Source organism: Fukomys damarensis, unplaced genomic scaffold (assembly GCF_012274545.1).
Source record: "Fukomys damarensis isolate Sample0158 unplaced genomic scaffold, DMR_v1.0_HiC HiC_scaffold_1, whole genome shotgun sequence".
NCBI lineage: Eukaryota > Metazoa > Chordata > Mammalia > Rodentia > Bathyergidae > Fukomys > Fukomys damarensis.
Genome location: NW_022900913.1, coordinates 26,780,051 through 26,803,521, shown reverse-complemented (window position 1 = coordinate 26,803,521; position 23,471 = coordinate 26,780,051). Strand labels below are relative to the sequence as shown.

The window sequence follows — 23,471 nt, the reverse complement described above, 5'->3', positions numbered from 1 at the left end:
TTTTCCAAGTTTTTTTTTTTTTTTTTTTTTTTTGCCCCAAGTACACAGAGAAGACAGTTATGACTTAGATGTCTTTTTTTTGAATTTTGCAATACTTTCAACAGATCCCGGAATACCTGGAAAGTTCCCAGTCATAACAGGCTAATTTATTGCTTCATTAATAAGCAAAACAACAAGAAACTACATGTCCATATTACTCTATTCTCCTTTCTAAACAATTTTAAACAGCATACCACTAGGTGCCAAACTGCTCTGGTGGTCTCTGCCTGCCTTTTCTCAGCTAATGTATTATTAGCTCCTGTAGGTTTATCTCCTGCACAGTCAACAACAGAGTTCCACTACTAGGATCTGTCTCGCCCAAGCAACCACCATTTGCATACTTTGCTTTACAAATGTCTCATGTTCTCTTAAGAACCCCATTCCATCAAATACCCATTTTTAAACTTTCAAGTTCTAACTGCTCCTTCCTTTGCAAAATATCCTACTGTATCTCCTGCTCATAAAATTACCTTCACTTCATGTTATTGTTTAGGTCTAGAATGTCCTCCAAAAGTTTCATGTATTCAGAGATGGGACTTTTGGTAGGTGACTGGATCACAGGAGTACTACTACATGGGGATACATTCATCAGTGAACTGACCCCTCGATGAGTTCAAAGCTAAATGCGCAGTGTGTGGGGCCTGGCTGGAGGAGGTTGGGGGCTTGCCTTCAGGTCATACACAGTATCTCCTTCCCTGCTTCCTCTCTTCATTTTCTGCTTCTTGGCTGCCAAGAGGTAAGCAGCTTTTCTCTGTAACTAACACTGTCCCTCCACAATGATGCTCTTGCCTTGGACCTTGCCAACCATGTAATGAATTCTTTGAGATGTAAGCTAAATCAAACCTGACTTTTCAGATCTAGCTTCCACTCCCACCATACTGGGGGAAACAGTTCTCTTGAGGACCCTCAAAGACTTCCTAATAAGTAAATCTCACCACAGTTTTCCTCAGTTTCCCCTTTGCTGCAGCATTAGATATTTTACTTTTTGATCTTGAGTTACTAAACAACTTGGTTCTGCTTTACAGCACTTCTCTAACTGATTTCTTTTTTGCTTTACCAGGGTCCTTTGTTCCCTTCTATTAATGTTCGTTTTCAAGTCTGAAGTTTCTTTTTCTTGCTTTGCTTTTCAGAAATTTCACCAACTCCCGTAATGCCAACCTTGGCTTCCATAATTCTAATTTCAATTTCTCTAGTTTTGATTTCAGTCCTCTATGCTTATGACTTGTCCGTTTTTCCTCTCAAGGTTTGGTCCCAAATTTCTAGCACCAATTAAAAAGGTACTAGAGGGTTTCTCTATTGCAATGCAAAATCAATACATCCAAAACTGGACTCAATATTCTCCTCCCTGTGTACTTCCTTTCATTACTTACTTATCTTTGAAAATGGCATCTTGAGGGAACTAAAACTTCTGGGTCATCTTTGGGCATCACTTTTCCATAACCTCAAGTTGAACAGCATGTCTTCCCAATTCTGCCTTCATGATGCATTCCTTTTAATGATCATTTTTGAATAGGTCATCTATTTCTACGGTAAAAAGGTTAAATTATATGAAATGGTAAACAGTGGGAGGTGCCACTTCTAATCTTGCTACCTTTCACCATAAGCACCCTTCCACATAACATTCTCATTTTATTTCATTCTTGTATATTTCTCACTGAATCATAAATTCTTAGTTTTTCTTGCCCTCTTTCTTTCACAAGAGGAGCCCTGTTATAACACTGCCATACAGTATACACCCTTTTCCATAAAGATACATCCTGGAGACCTTTCCCTAGTAGAATAAAGAGGTTCTATGTGCTCATTTAAAAAGCAGCACATATCCATTTGTGTATGAATTAGTTCTCTTATTGACAGACACTTGGTTGTTTCTAATCTTTTTAATCATAAATAATGTAGCAAATAATAATAGCCATATTTAGGTTTCCAGAGTGGGATTTCTTTTTCTTTTTTCCCTCTCCCTGGGATTTCTAATTAAAAATAAATACATCTGTCCTTCATAGACTCTTGAATGCTTGCCTTCTCGTTAATTCTCTTTCATCAGTCCATCAGTGTAGCTGTAGCTGTCTTTAGGGTCTGGCAATGTAGTTCAGGCTGGTGTTGAAATCATTATGAAGCCTAGGCTGGCCCTGAACTTGCAATCCTCCTGCCTCAGTCTCCTGAGAACTAAGATTACAGGTGTACACCACCATGCTCAGCCAGCCTAGTTTTAGACCTACAAGACTGAGATAGTTTTCACTGTAGCATTTCTAGATTAGCCTTGCCAAAAATATGCTTTGATATTTTTATCATCCTGCTAGAAAATCTCCAATAGTTCTCCCTGTCTACCAAATAAATAACAAATTCCTTAGCTTGTATTTAAAATCCTACCATGATTTCTCGAGTGCAGCCTCCTTTCTAGGTTCATCTTACCAGTCCAAATATTAGGCAGACAGGGCTTCTTACTGCTTCTGAACAGATATCACACAATTCTTCCAAGTGCCTCTGTCCCCTACCCTTCTTTTTCATCAGAAATAACCCCCACTTTTCTTCCATCATTCAAACACTATTCATTTGTTATAGTCCTTAGCATTTTAGCCAGGAATTATTTCACTCAGTCTTTCCAAAGCCCTTTATTTAGATAAATTACATGGTATTTATTTTATAATGCCTTCTGTTGTATTTGGTTCCCTTGGTGGCTCATTTTTGTAAGTTCCTTGAGGGTTTCTGCATATTATATTTCCCAAAGTGCTCTTCATTTTATGTACACGTTTCTCACTACATACTCATTGAGACTGTTTATTGAGAAAAGTCAGCTTTTGGGTTTGTCCCTCATCTCCAAAACAGGGACATGAGGAAAGCACATCTTCTAGCTATAAAACATGTACAGCAAGGCTGAACACAGACATGTCCTGCCTACATGGGAGGCTATCATATATTCTGTCCATTTTAAAGCAGTTACAGGATTATTAACAACAAAACTAAGAGAAGCTCACCAAGTACTTCATCACTCTTAAAGGTTTGCAACTTTTCAAAGATTTCTTTCTTTTTTTCCCTTGGAGTAGACACTAAAAAAAGTATAAGGGAAAAAACCAAGCAAGGACTACTACCAAAATCAGAGGCTATTCTCAAGAAAAGGTCACAATCATCCATTCTACAAAAACTCTAGGCAGGGTGTTGTCCAGGCACAGGAATATCGTGAGAGCACTTCATCTACCACAGTGTTTCTCCTATTTAGGAAAAACGAACAAGAAACCCTCCTTTATGGGAAAACATTTTCCTTCTCCAACTTCATGACCCAAATATAGTTCTTCATTCGTGTAGCAGGGAGAAAAGGATGTTATCACCATTTTTTGTGATATGAGCTGCTTATCTATTTTGACTCAGCTTAGAATCCAACTATAAGGAGTCTGCTTTCTCTGCCTCTTCTCCTTAGCCATAACAGACTTCTCTCAGGACACAACATATATTCTAAAAATGACTTCACTGTGACCGTACTATGACTCATAGCGCCACTGTCCCCAATGTCAACCATGTATGATCTTTTCACATTAACAGCCAAAGAACCTAAAGTTACATTAAAAACAAATGAGTGTAAAAGTGTCTAAGAAGGAAAACATGTTGAGATTAACAACTCAAACATGAGTTCAATTTTAACTTTATCAAAAGTTCTAATTTTTGATATTTAGATTCATTATGGCCTAGGGGGTTATTGGTTCTTTTCTCTTATATTCCTCAAATTCCTTAGGCCCTTAAGCCACCTCAGAATGACACACAAGAGATACTTAAAGTCCTATGCTAGCAGTTCATTTTTAGCAAATAATATTGTGCTGATCCATATTGGTGCAAAGGACTCTTCTAGAATAAACAAAATCTAGTTCCTACTCACCTGGGGTTTCTATTTCAGAGGCAGCAGCATTTTAACAAAGAGCATATGAATATGAGTATAAGACATTGAGTTCCGTTGTAGAAGGGAATACAATCCATATTGGGAGTTATGCTTGGTTAAAGAGCAGAAGACCTAGAGCTGGCCATGATCCTTGTAGAAAATTGTGCCTCAATCAGTCAACAAATATTTATTGAGCTCCTACTGTAAAGTCCCTACCCTCACAGAGCTTTCCCTTAGGTTTCAGAAAATGGATTCTATCTTGTACTCTTATAAAGATATCTTCCAGAAAAGATAAAGGTCCTGCCTTTTCCTTCCAGGAACTTGAATTTAACCATTGGAGTTCAAGTCCTACTACTGGATCTGCCTCTATCTCCATGACGTTCTGTACACACATCTGTCTGCCCCCTCCCCTATTGATCTGTGACTGGAACTCTAGACATCATCCTTTGTCCACTGTTTTACTGTCTCATCTACACTTGAACTTAGCCAAAAGACCAAGAAACAATTTTAGTGTCCCATCTATAAATGAAGGATAATAATAGTAACTCTCTCCAAGGAATATTATGAGGACTAAATAAAATCACCTTGCCAAATACTCAATAACTATCATGATCAGCATTATTAACTTTATTCTTAAGATACACTGTCTGGCCTATCTACAGATTCTATTTTCTCTTGATGAGGTATGAGCTGGGACTGGTTAAGTGCTTTCCCAGTCATCCCCACCAACATACAGGTTAATGCATAGGCTCATTTCAGTCTCACAGCCTGGCCTATCCAGACTCATCTGGGGAAGCCAAGTACCTCTGAGTGTCAGGTAGCCATAAGCCAGGTTGGTCAAAGCCTGTGAGTATCTCCAGTATTCCTGTCCAAAAATAATCTGAGAGAGGATGACACATCGCATCAGCTCCCTGTTTGCTTGGGTATTCTGTAGAGGGCAAAAAGGAAAGGAGGAAAACTCTAGCCCATCACAGGAAGGTAGGACTAAATTTCCTTCAGCTTTTTTTTTCTTCTTCTTATTCCTTCCCACCACACATCCAAACTCTATCAAGTCCAGTTGACTGTACTTTACTCTTGAATCCTAAAAAAAAAAGTGCTTCTATTTACTTCCCCCTGAGTGCTTAGCTTTACCTACTCTCATCTTTTATCTGACTGGCCATTTCAAATGGTAATAGAACCAAGCAAATATAAACTCTTAGTTTAACACTAGAAGCACAAACTCTCCAAGGACAAATGAATAGTGAACCCCACATGGAACTAGAAAGAGGCTGGCTTCCCAACTATGTTCTACTCTGTTTTCTTCCATTTAACCAAGAAATATAGCATTTTCTTTTACATGCTTGACTCTGTAGTGAAGGCAGAACTTCTCCAATAATGGGCGTATTTTTAATTGGAACAAAAATCTAGTAAATTTTTTGTTTGCTTTACCATTTTTTCCTTAATCAGTTGAGCTACTTTCTTCTTGGACTGAGCTAATTTCTCTTCAGGAAAAGACATGCAGTCAAATAGCCATCGTCTCTTTCTGGACTGTAATGTCTTCTTCACTCTCTCCAGACCCACAAGTGGGATACAATTCACCTGTTTGTTGGTATTCTGGAGTTCTGGTTTGCTGTGACCTATGGACATGAGAGGCACATGGAGTCAGAATGTTCAAACAAGATAAAATTGAAGACTTTCTCAATTGTGGATTAGGGATATATTTTCTAAATTAAACTTGAAACAATAAAAATAGGAGGTAATGAGTGTTATTGTTTTATTTTTAAAAGGAAATTTACAAAAGTATGACAGGAAAACAAATGTTGAGTGTGACCTTTTATACCAAGTTTTATTTTTTTTTAAATTGAGTTTATTGGTACATTTTAGGAATACAGTACAGTTACATTCATTATTGGGATCTTGTACCTTTACCTTGGTTCTCATTTTTTCCCCTTGTCCCTGCCCACCCTTTATACCAAGTTTTATTTTTTTTTAAATTGAGTTTATTGGTACATTTTAGGAATACAGTACAGTTACATTCATTATTGGGATCTTGTACCTTCACCTTGGTTCTCATTTTTTCCCCTTGTCCCTGCCCACCCTTTATACCAAGTTTTAAAAAGGACATGCTAACATCCATCCAGAGGCCCACTGCAAATAACAAATCCAGACATACAGACATTTCAGGTCATATGGACAAGAGAGTAACATTTCTTCTACCGTGAACTCTATTTTTCATTTTTTCTAGTCACTGTATATGCTAAGCAAGTACCCTATATTCTGAGCTACACCCCCACTCCAACTCCATATTTTTATATAGCACTTAAGCTCATGATATTTTGTGAGGTGAGGTACAAATATGCTGTCCAATGATCAGTAGCCACATGTGGCTGTGAAGCACAAAAAATGTGATGAGTCAGACTGAGATGTATTTAGTGTGAAATATGGAATTCTGAAGACTTAACCATGAAGAAAACAATACAAAATATTTCTTTAATCATTTTATATAATGATTTTCTGGATATATAAGTAAACATAGCATTAAAATTAAATTCATCTGTTTCATTTTATTTTTAGTATGGAGCTCATATGTGTGGCCCACATTATATATTTCTGATAAGAAAGAGAATAATGTTTCTCATCTAAGAATTATTTTACTCCCTGGAGCCATCTGGCAATGTCTGGAGACATTTTTGGTTGTCATGACTGGGGCAGTGATACAAGCATTTAGTGGGTAGAAGCCAGGGATGCTGCTAAATCTCCTACAATGCTTCCGATGGGCCTCCAAAAACAGTTATTCCACCCCAAATGTCAATAGTATATAAGTTGAGAAACTCTGGTATAAAGGAATGGTTAAAGAACAGAAAAAAATCTGAGAAAACGAAAAAAGGGAAATAAAATTTTTGTAAATAGGGAGGGGAGGAGGGGGTGAAGGGAGGGCAGGGACAAGGGGAAAAAATGAGAACCAAGACCTGTCATGTAAAGGTACAAGATCCCAATGATGAATGTAACTGTACTGTATGACTAAAAAGTACCAATAAACTCAGTGAGAAAAAAAGAAAAAAAAATTAAAATGTACAACATCATTAGCTTCTTCACAGGATTGGTAGGGAATAGGCACATAATATGTGCTCAAATAAATATTATGCATTACAATGTGAAAATTTTTATTTATTTATTTTAACCTCAGATACCCAGAGGACGAGAGCGAGCTCCGCTCCGCGCTTCCCGAGTCTGAGGTCGCGGCGGGCCCGCGCACCTGGCGGACGGCTGCGAAGCTGCTCACGCCCCGGAACTGGGCTTGGCTTTGCAGCTCCTCTGCCCCGCTGGTCAGCTACGGCGGGCGACGCAGAGTCCCGGCGTCCGCCAACTTCATTCGGGGCGCCACGGCGGAAAGAGGTAAGAGGTCCGCTTTTGGCGCTTGCCGCCCGGACTACAATGGCGTTGGCATGGGAACCGAATGCCTTGCGCCCCGGAGTGCGCGCGCCTGTAGCCGTAGCGACGCGAGGCACTTCCGGCCCGGGAAGCTGGCTGCGGCCCAGGCGGTCTGCACCTCCCACCACCTCCTGTGCTGTCCGGTCCGCGAGGGCGTGACGTCCGCCACCTTAGGCTTGTCCCAGAACTTGCCTCTTTGCTCTGAATTGTCCAGTCGTGTTTGTCGCATAGGGACGTTTTTTACCGCGATGAAGATGCAGGAAGAGAGGATAAAATCCGTTAAAAGATGAGAAGAAAGGTCGAGCTTCAGGGCCCCACTTGTGTAAAACTGACACTTGCCAGCGGTATTCAGCGACAAGCAAGAGCCCGCTAGCCCTGCACTCCCCTTGGTGCACCTCAGGAACCTGTGGTGATCTGCTCGTCTGATACCCTGAGGAACAGGCTCCCGTTATAGTAACCACTGACAGTGCTGGCAGCTTCTGGGTTGCCTGTCCTGGTAAGAGTGGAGTTTGACTTGTTTAGGAAGGCAGAGTCCAGGAAGTGAGTAAAGTACAAAGTGGGCCCCTGAGATTACCAGAGGTGGTCACGTTTGGCAAATACCACACAGCCCTAAATTATGCAGTCATGTATTCTTACACACAGAGTAATGTGCACAGCCACAGGGTAAACTGATCCATACCCAAATGAAAGTCACTGGTGGCTCTGGCACCCTTGTATTAAAGGTCTTATCACGAACCCTACAGTTGAATGGGCCCGTGATAAGTCAAGTTGGAGCGGATATGCCTCTTTCAAAATAGAGCAGGTTAAGTAGAAAGAGAAGGAAAATGTTTACTGAGATCTTAAAAGATGGAATTTACATTCAGTGTTTGTTCTTTTCAGTTCTAGGGTAGAAGTTTATTTGCCATTGATCCATGGCTGCCAAAAATGCTTTTCTAGGACTGAAGAAGTATTTAAATGAGATTACATAAATATCTCTTAACTAAACCCGGATGGTCTGTTAACTCAAGGTTTAAATCTGTACCCTCAAGCTCCTGAGGCAAAAATTTGTAAATATTCCACTGTTAATTCTTTAAGAGAATCTTTAGTATGGAACAATGATAAAAATCAATGAACTCATTTCCAAAATGGTAAAGTTCTGGTTTTAACTCCAGGTAGCTTGGGACAAGTCACATGAATCTCAGTTTCTTGAGTATACAGTGAGTAGTGTACTTGTACCACTTGATTTCCTAAGCCCTTTCCAATTCTAATTCCAATCCTGAAAGGATTTTTGTGATTCTATAAATAGTGTCTAACATTTGGGGAGATAAAAAGGGGGAAAATCTCTTTCCTGTTTTCTAACACTTTTCTTCTTTTTTAATTCATTAAGTTTATTGGTACATTTTAGGTATACAATATGATGACATTTATCATTGGGAGTTTTACCTGTACATGATATATCATGGTTCTTATTTTTGCCCATTACCCTAACCTCTCTAACCCCTACATTCCTTCCCATTTACAAAGACATTGTTTCTGGTTTTTTTTCCTTTTCTCATATTTTTTTTTCCTTTTCCTTCCTCCTTTTCCCCTGTCCCTCCACTTCCCCTTCTTCTTTGGACCTATTTTACATTATCTATTATACATTTTGATCTTTATTAGCACTTTCAGTTTCTCACACCAGAGAAATTATTTGATATTTAGATGTGTGTCCTATTTATTTCACTTGAGTATGGCCTCAAGTTTCATCCATTTAATTATAAATATCTCTAATTTCTCATTCTTTATGGTTAAGTAGTACTCCATTTTATATATATAAAAAACTGACATCTTTGTCTAGTCACCAGTTGATGGCATTTGGGTTGTTTCCAAGATTTAGCTATTACAAACTGCTGCTATAAACATGGGTGTGTGTACATCGCTGCGGTATGATGCTTTTAATTCTTTTGGGAAAATACCAGCAGGGGAATAGCTGGGTCAGTTGGGGCCTCTAATCTAGTTGAGAAATCTTCAAACTAATTTCCACAGCAGTTGTACCAGTCTACATCCCCTCCAACAGTGGAGAAGGGTTCCTTTTCCCCACAACCCTGGCAGCATTTATTGGTTGATTTCTCCATAGCAATTCTTTCTGGAGTGAGGTAGAATCTCAGCATTGTTTTCATTTGTATATCTTGGATGACCAGTGATGTTGAACATTTTTCATATGTTTATCTGCTATCTCTATTTTACTGTCTGAGAAAAATGTCTGTTCATTTCAGATGGCCATTGTTGGACTGGGTCTTCAAATTTGAGAGGTCTGATTTTTTAAAAGTTCATATATTCTAGATAGTAGACCTTTGTCTGAAGAATATCTGGTAAATTTTTTTCCCCTAATTGTGGGTTGTTTCTTCACTCTGTTGGTGGTTTCTCTTGTTGTGCAGATGCTGTTTAATATATGAGATCCCAGTTGTTGATTCTTTGTGCTAGTTCATGTATGACTGAGCTTTTGTTCATAGTCTTTTCCTATGCCAATGTCTTCAAGAGTTCTACCTAACCTCTCTTCCAGCAGGTTTAGTGTTTCTGTTTTAATATTTAGATCTTTAATCCATTTCAATTTTAGTTTAGTGCATGGTGAGAGATACAGGTCTAGTTTTAATCTCTGGCAAGTTGAAACCCAGTTTTTCCAACGCCATTTATTAAACAGGCTATCTTTCCTCCACAAGGGTGTTTGGCTCCTTTGAAATGGAAAGACATCCCCTGTTCCTGGGTAGGAAGACCCTGTATATTAAAAATGGACATACTTCCAAAACTGTTTATGGATCAGGCTGAGGTGGCTGACTATGTCTGGAGTTGTTTCTGAATCTTCTAATCTGTTCCATTGATCATGAGGTTTCTTTGCCAGTATCATGCTGTTTTTATCACAGTAGCTTTGTAGTATAATTTCAATTTGGGGATATCCCTACCTTGTCTTTGTTTCCTAGAGTTTGCTATTCTACATTTCTTCTTGTTCCAAATAAAGTTTTGGATTGTTTTCTCTAGTTCTGTGAAATATGCTATGGAATATGCTACTGGAATATCAGTTGGGATAGCTTTGAATCCATATAACAGTTTTGGAAGGATGGCCATTTTCATTATACAGGGTCTTCCTACCCAGGAGCAAAGTGTGTCTTTCCATTTTCAGAACATTTCTTTTTAAATTGGGAATCATGAAACTGAAAAAGTTTTAGTGTTCTTTCTAGCAAATGGCTATGGTGTTACTTCTAAGTATATTAAAGAATATAGTGTTTCTTAAGCACTTGCTTCTGTTGATCACTATGAAGAGAAGTGTGACACCGGGAGACACTGAATTCCCATTCCTAAGGCCAATACTCTGATGCTGCCTCCTTTTAATTATCTCTGACCAGAGCATGTTGTTCATATTTATAAAATTATAAATCAAAGAGAACCTTAAGGACTCAAGTTCCAAACCTCTGTGAGACTTTTCTTCTTTTGCCATCTTAACCCTGTCTTACAAATGTTAACTGTAGTTGTTGCGTATGTATTTTAGGTTTGTTCACTTGCTCTGGAATGGAATGCCTGTATGCTGGCTGACAGTGTTTTTACACATGTACACTTACATTCCCTTAGCATCAAGGTAGAAGAGGCAAGCATTGCTATTGCAGAAGTCACACAAAGGAAGCATATGTAGAGGATACTTCTAGACTCCTTTAACTCCAAATCTGAATATGTTTATCTCCAAAATGTTTCAACCCCAGGAACTGTGAAATGTAAGGAGGAGTAAATCCAAATATATATTCTCTTAGAATACATTTTTGGCTTCTCAAGACAGTTTAGATGCTTTATTTCTGAACTCCCACAATGTCCTGTCCCCAAGCTCATTTTGGAGCTAAGGAGGACCTCTCCTTAACACTGAGCAGAGATCTCAAGGAAATGAGGAAACACATTATGCAAATATGTAGGAGAACATTCTAGGGTGTTAACAGAAAGTACAATGTCTCTGAAACAGGGCACATTTAATGGGGTTAGGAAAGACCAAAAGGGCAGTAAAAATGTGAAGGTCACAGGAGACTGGGTAAAGTACAGGGCATCAGGCCACATAGGTCCTCATTTGGAATAAATCCACCCCACGGTGAATATTCAATGTGTGTGAAGCAACAGGCCATATGGGCAGCTGCAAGTTTGTAAGCAGAGACTATTCTCACCATTGAGCCTGTAGCATTCAACACAGGGCAAATAGCATGTATGCAATAATTTATTTTTAACTTATTATTATTATTATTATTTGAGACAGCATCTCACTGTGTAGTTGAGACTGACCTAGAACTCACTATGTAGCCCAGGCTGGTCTCGAACGCACAGTGATCCTCCTGCCTCAGCCTCCCAAGTGCTGGGATTACAGGTGTGCACCACCACGCCTGGCTTTTTAATTTATTTTTTTATTGGTGCATATTTGTGATACATATTGATGACACTCATCATAGGGGTTTGTACTTGTATATAGTATATTTTAATTCCTTTCCCCCATTCCCCTCCCTTCCTTCATCCTCCCCATTTACAAAAGCTTTATTTCAATTTCTTGTGTTTTCCTTTTTCCTTACGCCCCCCTTGTTTCCTTTACCAGTAACATTTGTTAAACTTAATCATCTTTGGGATTAGTAGATTATGGCCCCTCAGTGTATATTAGTTTCCTATTGTTGCTATAATAAGTCACTACAAACTTGTTGACTTGAAAAATGATTGATTATAATTCTGTGAGCCAGAAGTCTAAAATGGGTGTCATTTGGCCAAAGACAAAAAGTCAGCAAGAATGGTTCTTTCTAGAAGCCCTGAGGAAATTGTGACACTTTTGCAGTGTCTAGAGCCCACCTCCATAGCTTCAGGGGATTACAAAGATGGACATCTTTGAGGGGTGGGACTTTATTGTATCACAGTGTTTTTAACCTGAATTAAGTGCATAGCTTTAAATACTTTTGAGGTAACATTATGAGAGCCCTTACCACCATCTGTTCTATTAGAAGCTATTAGAAGCTTGTTTAGCTGTGTCTTCCTTTTCTGTCTTCTATACATTTACCATTTTATAATTTAGTATGTCTAGTCAGCTCTCGGATATACCATTTTAGGGCCTAATTTAAAATAAATGTTTAGGAATATCTCTTCCTACTTCTCATCTTCTGGGGCTAAATTCTTAGAAAAGCCTTTCCATGTGTTGGAACCTACTTTGTTTCCTCAGGCAGCTTCTATTGCCCACTTAAGGTGACTACCAGAGTTGAGTTTGACTATTTTTCCAGAATACCACACTCAAGTACAGGCCACTAGACAGCTCTCTTTTCCTGAGGTAGTGAACAGATAGTGCTCCTTTGCAAATGTCCTGTTACCTTGATCAGCTGCTTTTTCCAGCTCAGTCTTTGCCTTATGGTCTGCCTCTTAATTTTGCTCAAAAAGCATTACCCCCATCTTTGTTGGAGCGTGTTTTTGCTTTTGTCAGCACCCAACATTTCAGAGTGACGTCACATTTCAAAAGACTGAACTTCAACATGTTCTTGGAGTATTTCCACCACACATCATGTGTTTATCTTAGGATGGGTGGGTTTAGTTACTAAAGGCTTTGGAGCCTGTCTTAGCAAAGTTTATATAAGGAGAATAAATTAATGTGTCTTATTTAACCAGTATGAAAGAAAAGTCTGTTGTTTTTCACTGTGATAATGTGTACACTATTCTACTCTTTAAATCTCTATTATTGTGGAAGTATATGTAAAAATGGGACAATGTGAAAATTATCACGTGTGCAAAGACTTACATGGGAGAGTAACTATCATTTTTGTGGTAACACTAGAAACAAATTAAATGCCCATCAGTGAGGAACTAGTTAAATAAAATACAGCACTATGAAACATTATCAAGCAGTTAAAAAGAATGAAATATGTATGCTGAAAGAACAATCTTTGAGATGTTTAAAGAGGAAGGAAGGCATGTCTACATAGAATATCTCAGATCACACAAGAAAGTGAATAGCTCTTGCTTTTGGAAAGGTGCATTAAGGGCCGAGAGTAAGAATGGGGCTCATTTTTGGTTTATTTCATTTGTCCTACAGTTATAGCCCGAAATATAATCACTAAGGAATGCAAGTTTCTTTTTGGCTTAGAAGGCATTTCTATCTAAAAAGACAGATTTGGGTTTATTTAGGTTTTCTGCCCAACCGAGTGTCCCCCTGAAATTGTCTCAGTTATTAGGTTGGACCCAGTTGAAGTAAATTCTCCTTCTAAGATGTATCTAATTAATAATTAAAAGTAGAAATAACTTTGTACACCATTTGGATTATTTTTATTGATTTGTACTTTGGTCAGGGAAGAAGAAAGCATTAAAGGTTCAATTAGGTAACATTGAGAATCACACGCATGTTTTGTTTGAAACCAAGTTTAGTGTACTGTATAAAGCAGCAATAAAAGCTGAAGCAGAGGTAGCAGAATCATTGTGATTGAAGGGGACTCTTGCTACAGTGTTTTATGATAATGCTAATTACTTAAATAATTACTTATTTCACCAGCATCTGGTATTTTATTTATGGTTTTAAAAATGTAAGAATTCATCCTACAAGACTCTTTTCAGGAATGAATTTTAATCCTTGTTAATGGAATAACAGAATGTATTTGAAATTTTGTGTGTGTGTGTATGTGTGTGTTCCTGGGGATCGAGCTTACAACCTTGCTCTTGTGAGGCAGGTGTGGTACCATTGAGCTAAATCCCCAGCCTCTGTATTTGAAAATTTTTAAACCGTGTTTTACTTTTTAAAGAAAGAAAAGAAAAAAGAGAACAAGAAAGGGAAAGATCCAGTGGAAGTTTCCAAACAGATAAAAAGACTACAGGTCAAATGAAAGGCAATTTTCAATGAAAGGACAGTAACGACTACCCAGAAGGGTCTGATACTTGGGGAGAAACTCAAGGTGAATCTAAGAAACAGGAGACAGAATGATAGGAGACTCTGTGGGATACAGTGTGGATAACTCCGACAATCTGAGCATCATGCAGGATATAAAAACCATCACACAGAAATGCTATTGAACTGATCTTCTGCACATACCAAAAATCAACAACACAGATGCAAAATGAAACATGTTTATTTTCTGTAATAATTTCTGTAAATTACAAAGACAAAATGCTAAACTACAGCATATACCTTTTCAATATTTAACTAGAGTACTTGTAATAAATATGCATCCTGAAACAAGATAAAAGGCTACACTTTGTCAGGCATCCTACAAAATGTCTCAAGTTTTATACTCTGCAGCATTCTGGGGGGGGGCATGAGGATGGTTGTTTTGAATTTTAAGTGCTGTGATAAAACGTCCTTTCACATTTCTTTGGAGCATCTTTGACACTGCTTAGCTATAATTAAACAACTTAAGAAAAGAAACATCATGCTTTAAAGCCATTTTTGTTTTTCTTTCATTGGTCCTCATCCAATACAGATTAACATCCAGTTGAGCCAAGTACCCCTGAGTTCAGGGATCTCTGCAGTATGTGGTCCCTGTCAGAGTAGGCCTCTACTTTTAACTTCATATGAAAATTATATTATTTTTTCCCTCAAGATCATTACCATAAAAGAAGCTGCAAGCAAGTTAGAAACATTTTAAACCTGAAAATAAAGGGAACAGGAACATTTTCCCCTAAGATTTTTGCTATGAACCATTTTACCATATCAAGATTTTTAGTTTCAAAGTTAAAAAAACTGATTAGTATTAGCAATCCTTCCAGAGATAACATATGGCCACTTTTTGAGTTGGGACACTTGTAAATATTCAATGGGTAAAAAGAGGATTACTATATTAAGAAATGCACTACAGTTCTGAGAGCACTGTGGCAGAAAGTCCTGGGGGTTTAAGTGGCAGCTTATATTAAGATTTGAATACATAACTACTTTTTCTATAGCTGAAAACTTTGAGGAAAAAGTTCTATTTTTAAAAAGTCTTAAGCATGGTTACCTAAAAATACTTTGTTAATATAATCTAATGCAATTTTGCTTATTTAGGGTTTAAATATGAAAATGTCTTTGAGAGCCAATAAAAACATTATAGAGAAAAAAAACACTTTTAAAAAATTGAGGTTAAGAACTATGAGGCATTTCTTTTGGCTGTAAACATACAGTTTACTGTCCCTTGTTGAAATACAAATATTTGGATTTCCTGAGCTTCATGGATAATAGCAGGAGCCAAGTTTGCATAGAATATTTGTAATATGTTAATGATTTACTTAAGAAAAAACTTTAAGACAAATTTGCTTCTGTTTTTAAACTTCATATTTTAGTTAATAATGCTCATCAAAGAGATTGATAAGCAGGGTGATGAGCTACATAAGGCAGCTGGGAAGGAACTATGAATTAGCGCTTTTAACTTTACAGGCTGCTGTGATAAAGGGTTTTAACTAGTGCCTTAGTAATTTGGTTAGAAATTAAATTATGTTTTGGGATTTGAAGCCAAAGGCAAAAAAAGCTCTGCTATACTGAATGGCACAGATGAAGGGCAGAACTGAAGCAGCATTCACTGCATGTAGCCTCTGCAGATTACTTGGTAGTGATAAAGCCACCAGCTATTCAGATACCAAGCAGGATGGCCAGCTGCCAACACCAGGATCAGACTTCTAGATGTGCCTAATCCCAACTGTGGAATCTGAAAGGATGACTGGGACTATCACCTCTGCTGGTCTGAAGTCTCTAAGCAGTTCTGTGGAGAACAGCCTTCGCCCGGGACCAATCCCCAGAAACTTTGGAAAGGAAAGAAGCTATGCTGGTCACAGTGCATAACACAAATGAGAACAATGGTAGTGGTCGCCACCAACTCCAGATCTACAACAAAGATGGAGAATAGGGGCAGTGTCCTGCCAAGGAATCCACTTTACTTCTTCTGGGACTGATTTTTACACATGGTAAGGATTTGTTTCAGTACTTTCTGGACATCTTCATCCATTTGGCCCTAGGAAATTCACACAAAAGACATTTATTAGAAAACTGATTAGGTCTTATCATTTTTTCCCCTGGGGAATGAGATGACAAGCTTTAAGGGAAATGTAAGATACATTAATTCTTGCATTTCCATGAGGAACTGTGTCAAAGAGAGGGCTCTTACCCATCTGCAGGGTGAGGAAGCTAGATCTACCAAAGACTTTAGCAAAGGGAATCTGCACTCTTAGTTACAAAGGTGAGGCCAGCTAGCCAGAATATCAACAATCACACGGGTAAGACAGTGCTGAGAGCTTTAAGAATATAGGGATGACTGGAAAATAAAGTTAGGGTCTTCTCGATGGAGAAAAGAACTATATATTCATTTCTCAACAAATGATGAAGCTGCTCCTAGTCAAGAGAGCATGAGTGTTTTGACAAAATCTGAAGCAAAGCAAAAGACATTTTGAAGTTTTCCAATGAAAAGGATTCTTCTACTATAATGATGGGAGTTTGGGCAATATTTGCCCATATTTCTTAAGAATGTCCAGATATTTCACTGGGTGCTATAGCCATACCTGCACAGCGTATAGAAGATGCATTCTGTAAACTGATACGACTTCCTGGTGTTGTTTCTTGCATTCCTAGAAAGAGACAATCTGACATTACTAGCAATATTAGATGATCTTTAAGGAATAAACACACAAAAAACTATGAGAACACTGACATAAAAGGCTGCACAACTGATTCCCTCCACTATATACTAACATAGGAGGCTTCTAAAACTGCTGAGTTCATTGGCTTGTGTATTTCTGAACACTAGTCAGTATTCTTAGAAAATATTCTACCTATTTCATGTTGTCAACTCCAGAAGAAAAATAATGTAAAAACTATTATAGTATAATCCAAAATTTCTACTAAAAATACAGAATTATACCATTAGACATAGTACTCAAAGTAAATATTGCCAAAAAATAAGTTCAAATGCAAAATACGATCTCTCAAATTGCTGAATTCTGAGCGATGTTTATTTATGGGGTCTATTTAGTTTTCTGTATTTTTCCATTTTTCTATAATGACCAAATATTTGTTAATCTATTCTTTCTAAGGGAGTTATTGATCTCCCATGGTATTGCTAATGTTGCATAATCCCTGAGAGCTCAATTATTTAGCTGTTAGTACAAGTAGATAAAAAAGTTGGTAGCTCCAGTCTCAAATGGTTCTTCTGTATAGCTGATGATGCTTTTATTGCTCCTTGTTGAGTCATTGCTGTGATTCCTCTCATCAACTGTTTCCAGAATACTAATTTAGCTCTAAACTCTTCTCATTTTAAGAGAGCCCAGATCCTACTTCATGAAAAGCAAGACCATCACATATGGTTTACTTCAGAAATCTATAAATGCCTACCAATACCCATTCTCACCTCATATCAGTATCAGAAGGTGAGATATCCTTCCTATTAAAGGACAACTTTTGAAATCTCAGTTCTCTGATGTTCATACATAAGAAGGTACATGTGGTATAGACTATCACTTATCCAAAAAGCTCAGGACTAGAAGAATTTTTGCATTTTAGATCTTGGAATATTTAATAAAACTACTAGGTGAATATCCCTAATCAGAAAATCTGAAATCAGAAATACTCCAAAACTGGAATCTGTCATGTCAGATTTCATAGCTTTGGCTTAGGGATACTCAGTCTCTTCGTTTCCTTTCCACCTTTCTGCTATCCCCATATAATTATTTATGACTATCTTCTGATTATGGTCTTCTTCTACACTCCTGCTTCTGTCATCATTTGGTTGATTTTAATAGGAGAGAATGGTCCACCCCACACCTGAGTCTCTCAGTTCCTCAACTTCAGCTTCAATGACTTGCTCCTCTTTCTTTCAAACACTCACTCTGCTGGCCATAATCCTGGCAGTGTTATTACCACCTCTGAAATCACAAAAGCACCCCAACTCACAATCACCATCTCCTATCTCTCCAGCCAACCTACTGCAGTCTACTTCTGCTGTGATTCTACAGCCCAACAGATAGTTATCTACTAACTCACTTTTCTAGTAATCAGCCTACTGCAGTCCAGATTCTATCTCACCCCTCCACTGGAATTGCTGTTGCCAAGGTTACAATGGCCATCTAAGTGACTAGTAAAGGTGAGTAACTCATCCCCTCAAGATTCAAGGCAAGGGCTGGGGTTGTAGCTCAGAGTCACAGCGCCTGCCTGGCAAGGGGCCAAAAAACAGCTTCAATTTTGTATATCTACAACTACTAGAGATTATGGCCCATAATAAGAAAAAGCTCTTGCCACTACTAGAGACAGGAAATGACCACTGCAGGAAAAGAAGAAGGGTGAAAAATTATCAGGATAAGTGTCCTCCCACTGTTGTACCAATTCCTACCTTCCCAAGGACATGCCTAATTCATCTCACTGCAGATAATGCCTAGGAAATCTATCAGTGTCATTGCTCAGTTAAGTGGAACATCTCTTTAGGCAGGAAACCTTTCTGTTCATGGTGGCTTTCTAAGAGTTGAGGAAGTATATAATTTTCCCAGTCCTCCAACCCAAACCAGGCAGCAGGAAAAAGCCCACTCACAGCCAGCTGGTTCTGTAGCTGTTTGACCTGCTGCTGCAGCACTTCCAGTTGCTGACTCTGTCTTTTGGATGAGCTTGTTGAATAGGAGAGCTGTGAGAGGCTGTTCAGGGCCTCCTTCAATTTCGTGACTTCCTTTGACATCTCATTTATCTAGTAAGAAAGGAAAACTGCATCAAATAGGTAATAATGTCTTTACAGTAGCAAAGTTCCAGATATTTCTATACCTCCAACACAGTCATGTCTGTTGTCCTGTGGGAATTGAATTCTTTTTATTTTCTATTTTTTAAAGAAAGCCCATAAAATGAAAGAACAAAATGAGCCAAACTGACAAAACCTTCTATTTCTGTTCCATTCAGATAACGGCCCATGAGTTCCATATTATGTTTTGGTGCAAGAGGGACACTGACCTTCTTTTACTCTTAAAAGGGATGTGACTAAAAGAAGTAGAATTAGAGACATTTTGTATTTGGAGAAACTATATCTTGTCCAATACTATTGACACGAACAGTCAGCAGCTCCCAATTGAGGCCACAATTCCCTATCTTCACTCCATAGGCTTTTGAAGCTCTTTTTGAAATATTCATAATAATTACAAAATAAAGATAAATTATGCTTTACAATCATTGAGAACCTCTGTCTCAGAGGACTAGAGCACACAACAGATTCAGGCAAAGAACCATCCTGAATTTAAGCTTTGTTTCCCTCCTTTCTCTGTACCAGATCCACTGACTTAGGGTAGAAAGCCCATACTTTGGGAAACAAGATTAAATCTGGGAGTATTTATTCTCTATATGACGGAGAGTCAGTTTCTATAGCTTTTTGGCCTGCTGCAGCAGCTTCCAACACATCCAAAGAGAAGAACTGAAGTTCACCCTTTTCAGACACTTTTACCCAACACTGGCAGACCTTCTAGGAAATGATTTTTAAAGGGTAGATATGCTCCACATACATGAAAATGCTTTAGCATATGGAGAAGTAGAGGAAAACTGGTGTTCTATTGAAAGGAGTATCCAGAATATTATTCTTTATGCAGCACCCAAAACAGGATAGTGCCCAGATCCTATATATGTTTAATATAGTAAAGATTGAAGGGCCTGAGACTTTTTGCTAGAAACCCAACAGAAATAGAATATCACCTACCTTTTTATCTTTATCTTCCTCCAGTTTTGAAGAGCTCTCAGAATATCTTTTCATTTCTGCGATTTCTTCCTGAGCTTGCTGGAATTTTTGCAGAAGTACATTTACTTCTTCCTCTTTGGATTTCAAGAATGCCTGAATGTTTTCCTTGTCCCTTTTCACCTGTGCGACTTCACTCCGAAGCTGGGCAACCTCTGCATGAACTTTCTCTTTCTCTTTTACTGAATCCTTTAGTTTCAGCGTTAGCACACTCACTTCACTCTCTAAGGATGACTGGAGCTTTTCATAGGAAGACCTAGGTACCATTGCATCGGTCATGGCGGCTTTCTCCTCTAGAAGTTGCTTCTCCAGCTTTGCCACTTCCACTTCTTTGCTTGCGAGGTGCTCCTTAAGACTGCCTATTGTTTCTTCCATCTCTTTCCCAGTTGTCCTCAGGGTGGTTATCACTTGCAAATGTTCTGTGATAGACACAAAGTTCTCTTTCTGTGTATCTACCAGTTGTTTGAGTTGGGTCAACTCATTCAACACTTTTGAATACTGAGACTTCATTTCAGAAAGTGCCTCTTCTGCTTTGGCCCTGGACACGTTTGACACTTGCATCAGTTTCTCATGTTCTGCTTTGTGAATATATTCAGCTGTTACATCCTCTAAAGACTTCCTCTTCCTGTAATCCTCCAGCTCAGCCTGGGCTTCTTTGTACAGCTGTGACAGCTCACTTACCTGTTTATTAAGTTCATCTATCATCCTGTTCATGGCCTCTTTCATGTCTCCAGCTTCATCACTAGCTTCTTGTGTCATCTGAATTTTTAGTGTATCTTTCAATTTCATTATTTCTTCTTGGGCCTCTTGGTATTTCTCAAACAAAAACACTTTCTCCTTATTCATATTCTCAATAACAGAGCAATATGAACTTTTCATTTCCTCATACTCTTCTGCTGGTGGCTTAATCACAGCACCTTTCTCTCTCTCCACAAGTTTTTCCTCTAACTCTCTTACTTTCTCTTTATTTCTTTCACTTTCTTGTAATGCGTTCTGTAGATCTCGCTTTAGCACATCTATTTTCTCATCAGTGACCCTCAGGTCATGGAGACACGGATAGCTATCCACACTCTCATGTGATAGGAGACCCAGTTTCATCTGCTTCTGCACACTGAGGACTTCTTTCATGGCCTCTTCATACTTGCTCTGAGTCTCTTTAAGTTTCTGACTGAGGTCAGAGCCATTCTCTGAAATCTCTGTGTTATTCAAGCACATTAGTTCTGTCCTTCGGCTTTGAAGCTCAATCTGTAGCTGTTTCCTCTCTGTCTCAGAGCTCTCCAATCTCTTCTGCAAGTCTTGCAAACTTTCTTGTAGTTGCTGAATTCTGATATTGTTGTCTGCAAAATGTGTTACATCAGGTGGAGATGATTTGGAGTCTGGGGGATCAGCATCACTAGGTTTGCCCAGGGAAGGCACCAAATCAGACTGAGTAGAATGCAAAGAGCCAATGTTTAGATCTCCTTCTGTATCCTTGGGTGATTTGGCCTGAAAGAAAAAGGCAAGAATTAAATGGCATCAAAGGTGTGCTTAAGTGAGCAAGCAACTGGATTGAAAGGGACAAATTTAGGTACAGATTAGCAGGTGATCATTTCATATGCATATTTTTTCATGATAAAAATGTGGAACATGAGAGTTGGATTAATGACACAAAGATTCTGTGTTTTATTAACATGTGCTATTTGTGTCATTTTAAAAACATTGGAATTGTTTTGACTATAAACCCTCTGATTCAAATTTTTCCTTTGTTTCTTATATCATTCCAGTTGTGGGGGATGGGCATAATACAGCTATTACTAAGTTTGTAAGACTGAGATGGTCAGCTTTACTAAAGGAATGGCTATATGATACATCTATATAAATATTTACATTTTTTAGTATAAAAATTTTAATATCATTGGATGTAGTGGCACACACCTGTAATCCCAGCTACCCTGAACGCTGAAGGAGGAGGATAGTGAGTTCAACATGAGGCTGGGCAACATACTAAAGCCCACACCTCAAAAAAGTTATATAAAATTTTGTATATATAAATTATCATATTATGTCTATATAGTTTAAAAATATTTTATTTATGTAAATTTTGTCTATATAATCTACATTTAAGTTTTAATAAAATATGATTACCATGAATACAATAATATATATAATTATATGTAATTTACCAATTTATGTAAATAGAATCAATGGACACCCCTCTCAAGAAACAAAATAATGTGAAAACATAAAATGCTTAAAGCTAACAACTTTAAAAAAGGAAGAAATGTATTTAGATATTTAAAACAAAATACATCTGACTACCTTTAAAAATACCAATAGCTTGACTCCACAGAATAATCTGTGGTAGCAATCTGTTTACCTACCTGTAATTTATCTTGTAACTCCTTATTGTGTAAGGTAAGGGAAGCAACTTTTGCTTGCAGTAGGACAAGAAGATCTTGTTGATCAGCTTCAGAGCTTATATCCAATAAACTATCACCACCTTGGAAAAGAAAACGGCAACTTAAGATAATATTTTAAAAAAACAAATGCTTATTTATTGATCTCCTAACAAATCCACTTTCTTCCTAGTCCTGATTATGAAACCCCAAACAATGAACAGTAATTTTCAGGTTCTAGTATGGCTTCGCTGAGGTATTCCTGGCACAATGTTAGGTACAAGTACATCGAAGCTGATTCTGACAACTACTGGGCTTGGCAATACACTTTCCATTCCCTTGAGAAGTATTATATTTTGGGGGATTTTCTTCCTCCTGGTGTCTCTTAAGTCCTAGTTCTAAGGATCCTTTTAAAAATATTTGTGGAATCTGGTTTATTTTTTTATTCCTATCACCATTAATATAGTTCAGGCTTAATCACCTTCCCTTGGAAATCCTGCAGATGGCTTCCTAACTAATCTCTGCCACTCTTCCCAGTGAAAATATAGCCTGTGCAGCCACATCAGACTAAGCTTCCTGAAAGATAATTTGATACTTTGGGACATTCCTTTGGTCAAATGCTTAAATTGTTCTCCCTCTAAAAATTATCTCTGAATTCCTCTATATTTGGCCAGTTTACATTTTCTAGTGTATGTCTCAGTGTTTCTTATTTCCATTTTGCTCAGATTCAGGGATCCCATCATATCTTCTATATTCTTAACATATAATTCTTTGTTTAGCCACAGGATAACTCTTAGGCAACTCTTAGGATAACTCTAGATAACTTTTAGGCATCCTTCAAGGCTCATGTCAAACTCTGCCTCCTCCTAAAAGCATTCACTGACTACCCTAGCATGAAATGATCTTCCTTCTCTGAATCCCACTGTAATTGCTGTTGGTAAACCACAATTTTTTAAAAAACATCTATTGATTATGATGCCAAAATAACATCTAAAGCAATGCTACTGTAAGTGCTCACGGAAGTGAGAGAACTTGCTCCAGAATTTAATGTAATGTACTACTTCCTTCGTCCAGAAAGTCTTCTTATAAAAAAAAAAAAAAATAAGCTAAATAACAGTGTGC

General features: G+C 38.0%; 2 protein-coding genes across 4 annotated transcripts in view; both read right to left on the bottom strand.

Annotated features, from left to right (window-relative positions):
- Ttc23l (tetratricopeptide repeat domain 23 like) overlaps positions 1-7,544 on the bottom strand; it is a 43,340-nt gene extending 35,796 nt beyond the window's left edge. The window contains 5 exon segments of the mRNA XM_010605496.1: positions 4,709-4,832; positions 5,333-5,407; positions 5,409-5,520; positions 7,066-7,214; positions 7,368-7,544. Coding sequence (XP_010603798.1) covers positions 4,709-4,832; positions 5,333-5,407; positions 5,409-5,520; positions 7,066-7,214; positions 7,368-7,544 — 637 coding nt within the window.
- Positions 7,545-14,699: 7,155 nt separating this feature from the next.
- The window catches only part of Rai14 (retinoic acid induced 14), a 123,811-nt gene continuing 115,039 nt past the window's right edge, over positions 14,700-23,471 (bottom strand). For all 3 annotated transcript variants that reach the window (XM_010605434.3, XM_010605433.3, XM_010605435.3), the window contains 5 exons: positions 22,335-22,453; positions 19,939-21,459; positions 18,799-18,948; positions 16,781-16,846; positions 14,700-16,236 (listed from right to left, as the gene is read on the bottom strand). In XM_010605434.3, the coding sequence (XP_010603736.1) occupies positions 16,159-16,236; positions 16,781-16,846; positions 18,799-18,948; positions 19,939-21,459; positions 22,335-22,453 (1,934 nt within the window). In that variant the 3' untranslated portion in view covers positions 14,700-16,158. The remainder of the gene's footprint in view (positions 16,237-16,780; positions 16,847-18,798; positions 18,949-19,938; positions 21,460-22,334; positions 22,454-23,471) is intronic.